Source organism: Zea mays, chromosome 6, assembly GCF_902167145.1.
Source record: "Zea mays cultivar B73 chromosome 6, Zm-B73-REFERENCE-NAM-5.0, whole genome shotgun sequence".
In the NCBI taxonomy this organism is placed as follows: Eukaryota; Viridiplantae; Streptophyta; class Magnoliopsida; order Poales; family Poaceae; genus Zea; species Zea mays.
In genome coordinates this window covers 39705794-39710020 of record NC_050101.1, presented here as the reverse complement: position 1 = coordinate 39710020, position 4227 = coordinate 39705794, and the positions used below count along the sequence as shown (strand labels likewise).

The window sequence follows — 4227 nt, the reverse complement described above, 5'->3', positions numbered from 1 at the left end:
TGGATTTTCAAACTAAATGGTCTGTCTTATGCATAAGTAGGTCTTATACAGCAATAGTCCCATAGTATAGACAAAATTGAGTTCTTTGGTCTAGAATGAACTGAAAATAAAAAAAGGCATACAATCTACCACATGGTCAGTTTGTTGTCTAATGTCTTAACATTACAAATGCACGAAGCTCTTAACAAAAAAATTTAAATGCAGCAAATCAGAATAGGAGAATGACATGTACTATGAGTTGCAAACACACCCAATTGGTTAATCACAGGAGCAAGCATACGACATATTTGTCTATTTTAGGTTGAATTAGAGGACATCTTACAAGGTTGTTGGACCACCTCATAAAATAGGTTGAATTACATTGGTATTAATCAAACAATTCATGACATCTATCGAGTTCGTGGTACACGATGGATTTGTTAATTTTCTTGCTTTGAGGTTCGAGGCAAAGTTAGGCTTACTGATAAACCAAGCGTACGGTGATATGTTGATGTTATATGAGACCACATTAAAAATATAGTTCATGTGCTATATACCAAAGCACTTTCTTATTAGAAGTAAAACTATAATATATTAAGATTATGTAGAATGTAACAACAAAATTCTTGCGGTTACTCTGATTTTTAACAGAATTGCCCTCAAAATTATTATACTTGCATTGTGACTGCTGACTGGAAAGTCAAAAAGGAACGAAATATGGCAACCTCAGTCTTAGGCCGAGAATTAGGTAGGGTAAAGATAGCCACCAACACAATACAAGTAAACTAATCATATATCATGGTTGGCCTATGTTATATCCATTACAACACTCACGAATCCAAATTGGTTTGACAAAGATCCACCAAACTAAAAAAGCAAGAGGTCCAAGCATTGTGCTTACAATTTTGTGTAGTTTCTAGCTCCTCAAAGGCGTCTGAAATCCAGCTTGTACCAACAGTACCTATAGCCCTAGCCCCTTGGCACTCCCTCTAGGCAGATAGTAGGCAGTAGGACAAGACAAACTGTAAAACTATAGAGAAACATTTTGCAGAGTCAATTTAAATAAATTGTTAATGAGCAACAGAAATCAAATGCTACTGCAATTGGACAATTATACGACAACTATTAGTTGTTGACCGAAGATGAGGAAACTGGCTATCAACAAAGGATGATTTGGTTTGTGTTATTCTCTATAAGGATAGTGCAAATTCTTGAGTGGACAAATACTGAAGGTTGTCTTTGGTTTATGTGTTGACCCTTTTTTGGTTCGCTTGAATGGACAAATAATGAGTGGACAAAGATAGATAAATCAATCCCCAGGTTTCATAAGCACATGGTTCACCCTAACTGAACGACAAGCATATTGAATCACAGTCAACTAAATAGAAGGAATTGGACGTACCTTGATAAAACAGTGCTAACAGAGCTGTGATTCTGTCCACGTGCAGAGTTACCGTATGAAAGAAAACGCTTATCAATTTGCAAAATCAACTCAACATCTGAAATCATAAATCTGAGAATTGAACTTACAAACGCGAGGAGGATGAAGTTGTCGGCGTGTGGAAGGGATTTTTCAGTGGTTAGTAGGAGGGCGCCGTCTATGGAGGATGGGTAGGGGGTTTCTCGATGGTAGGGATTCCCGTTCATGGTAGGCGTGTAGAAGGGGGGCAGATTGGGGGATCTCCCCACCACCTCATCCAGCGTGGATTTGGCGCGAATTTTGGGCTCTGATTTGGCGCGGACTCCTTCCAGCAGATTGGGGGATATCCCCACCGATGGCGCCACGTAAGGAAGGGAGGGCGCCGAATATGGTGGATGGGTAGGGTTTGGCGCCGATGGATGGGATTGCCGTCCATTTTCCTCTGGGCGACGAAGATGGAAGGGGATCTCTGAGGGACACGACGTAGATGGAGGGATCTCGCCAGGGAAGGGGGCGTCGATGGTGGTCCTCGCCGTGTAAGGAAGGGACACGACGTAGATGGGGGGATCTCGCTAGGGAAGGGGGCGCCGATGGTGGACCTCGCCGTGTAAGGAAGGGATGGCGCCTTCTATGGAGGATGGGAAGGGTGGACCTGTGGACGACGCCATCGGTGGGGGCAGCAGCTCCGATGGGTGAGCGGTGCCAAGAATGGAATTGGGTTGGGGAGCGGTTGGAGGAGGGTGGGCGCGGGCTGAGGGGGGGGGGCAGAAGGCATAGAGTAAAGCGCTGGGTGTGTGGCCTGAGAGTGGAGCGCTGTCTGGCGTGGATATAATCGTGCACCACAATTTACGTTAGATTCTTATAGAGTAGTAGAGATCGAATAAATATTATATGAGCCAAACTTGTATACGCACATAGACACGGCACGGCCATGACAACTATATATAATATGGGCACAAGAGCTTTATTTATTTAATTTACACACGACGATGATGAGCGAATTGAAATAAAGGATAATGGAGGATGGAGCAGGTACGTAGCTAGCAGTAGCTCCCCTGCTATTATTCGAATTAAATCTGACGCAAGTAAACACCGATAGCATCGACGAGCCTGGTTCCCGCCCGCGCATAGAATCCCACGATGCTGCTGCCGATGGGCGCCGTGACGGAGAAACGCGTCCCGTTCTCGACACCCCAGGGGCCCCAGGTTCTGCTGCTGGTGACGAGCCTGAGCGAGGTCAGCGTAGTGGCACCTTCAAATGCGCCGTATGTTCCCGAGACTTCCCTGACATCCTCGGCGTCGCCAAGGTCGATCTGCACGTACGCATGCAGAGTTCGAATTGAATGATGATGGACATGCATTATTATGCTTCATGAAGAGGTTGATGGATGATACGATGGAGGACTACTGCATGCTGCTCACCGTTCGAACATTGCCCCCGAGTCCACCCCATCGCCCAGCGGCGCGCCTCTGCCCAGCGCTGTCAGTATAGGTGAACTCGATGGAGTCGACGGCGACGCCAGCACGAACGGTGACGCTGTGCAGACGCTGCGGCGGCCGCTCCGCCGTGATGTCCTGTGCCGACCCTCCCGGTCCACCCCATAGTCCAATCTTGGTGACGCTAGAGCCCTGCCCCTGCACCTGCATCTATATGCGCAAAGATTCATATAGGAGTATGTTATATATCCAACAAAACATATTCAGCTCCAAACGGCAGAACGGCCGCCGCTGGTTATTAGTATGATGAACAACCTTATCTTGCAGCTCTGACTGTGAGCCAAACGGCCGGCAGAAGACATCCATGTTGAGCTCATCAGTGTTCCCGCCGGCCCTGTCGGCGAGATACCTTCTCCTTATGACGCCCCTCGCCATGGCAAACACCCCGGTTCCGCCGTAGATCGCCCACTCGTCAGACCCGGCCGTTATCACGCCATTGGTGACGAGCGTGGAGCCCTTGAGCCTGGCAGCAGAGAGACGCATATGCAGGGCGAGACGAACAGCTGGAAAAGCAATTAGCTAGAACGCGCGCGTCGCCACAAACACATGCAAGCAAGCAATCCGTTCGAGCAGTATACCTGTCGGTGTCGAAAACAACGACGAACAGTTGGTGCGCGTTCCCGATTTCGCTGGTGATCCCCTGCACGCGGGCCACAAGGCTGGCGTCGGGGCCGCGGCCGTCGTAGACGGGGAAGTCACTCACGTATCTCTTGTCCAGGTCGCACCTGCCCTCCTCGGTTATCTCCCTGCTGCCCGGCCCGGCCCGGCGGATGTACAGGTTTCCGAAGGTGAGTTTGGTGAACTGCGCTGGTAGAACTAGCACACTCGCAGGGTTCTCCATTGCTTTGCTTCTTGCTGCTTTCGCTTTGCTCTGCGGATCGAGCTAGCTAGCCAGTTAGTTAGTTAGTTAAATAGATGTGCAAGCTATAGCTAACCTCTCTCTATATGTATCTGCGTGCCGTGCGTGTAGTGCGTGTGCCCTGTGTTCTTCTCCCTGCTCCAAAGAAGGCTGCGCCGGGCTACTTATTTATAGATGACCATCCCATCCTATTGCCTCCGTTGTGTTAGGAATAGTCCAATAATAATATGAGCTACAGGTGGCAAAATATGATTTATATGGTTAAGAGTGTAACTCTCTAAGGGTTGATTTGGTGACAAGAGGATCCCAGGAGGATTGGAGGGGATTGAGGGGGAAATAAACTAATTTCCCCCTCAATCCCCTCCGATCCTTCCGAAATCTCGGGTCACCAAATCAGCCCTAATAGACTAATTTTTTAAGGGATCGTTGGTTCAGCAAACTTAAAATCGGTCGTGCAACGTGTTTGGTTGTT

At 48.0% G+C, this 4227-nt stretch overlaps 2 protein-coding genes across 2 annotated transcripts; both read right to left on the bottom strand.

Moving 5' to 3' along the window:
* Positions 1-760: 760 nt before the first annotated feature.
* LOC103630975 (uncharacterized) lies at positions 761-2067 on the bottom strand. The gene is made up of 3 exons (XM_008651997.2): positions 2052-2067; positions 1382-1967; positions 761-1009 (listed from the first exon to the last, which is right to left on the bottom strand). The coding sequence occupies exons 1-3, from the start codon at positions 2065-2067 to the stop codon at positions 949-951; spliced, it is 663 nt and encodes a 220-aa protein (XP_008650219.1). The 3' UTR covers positions 761-948.
* A 293-nt stretch (positions 2068-2360) lies between these two features.
* On the bottom strand, positions 2361-3897 carry LOC100502041 (uncharacterized). The gene is made up of 4 exons (NM_001347908.1): positions 3475-3897; positions 3152-3359; positions 2822-3046; positions 2361-2712 (listed from the first exon to the last, which is right to left on the bottom strand). The coding sequence occupies exons 1-4, from the start codon at positions 3735-3737 to the stop codon at positions 2470-2472; spliced, it is 939 nt and encodes a 312-aa protein (NP_001334837.1). The 5' UTR covers positions 3738-3897; the 3' UTR covers positions 2361-2469.
* Between the last annotated feature and the right edge of the window lie 330 nt (positions 3898-4227).

Excerpts from the sequence above, each read along its gene's own strand:
- LOC100502041 (NM_001347908.1), bottom strand. The coding sequence starts at position 3,737 with ATGGAGAACCCTGCGAGTGTGCTAGTTCTACCAGCGCAGTTCACCAAA. Across the intron at positions 3,360-3,474 it reads GTTGTTTTCGACACCGACAG|GCTCAAGGGCTCCACGCTCG; the intron begins GTATACTGCTCG and ends CTCTGCTGCCAG. Across the intron at positions 2,713-2,821 it reads TCGGGGGCAATGTTCGAACG|ATCGACCTTGGCGACGCCGA; the intron begins GTGAGCAGCATG and ends GCGTACGTGCAG.
- LOC103630975 (XM_008651997.2), bottom strand. Across the intron at positions 1,010-1,381 it reads GTTAGCACTGTTTTATCAAG|TTTTACAGTTTGTCTTGTCC; the intron begins GTACGTCCAATT and ends GTTTCTCTATAG.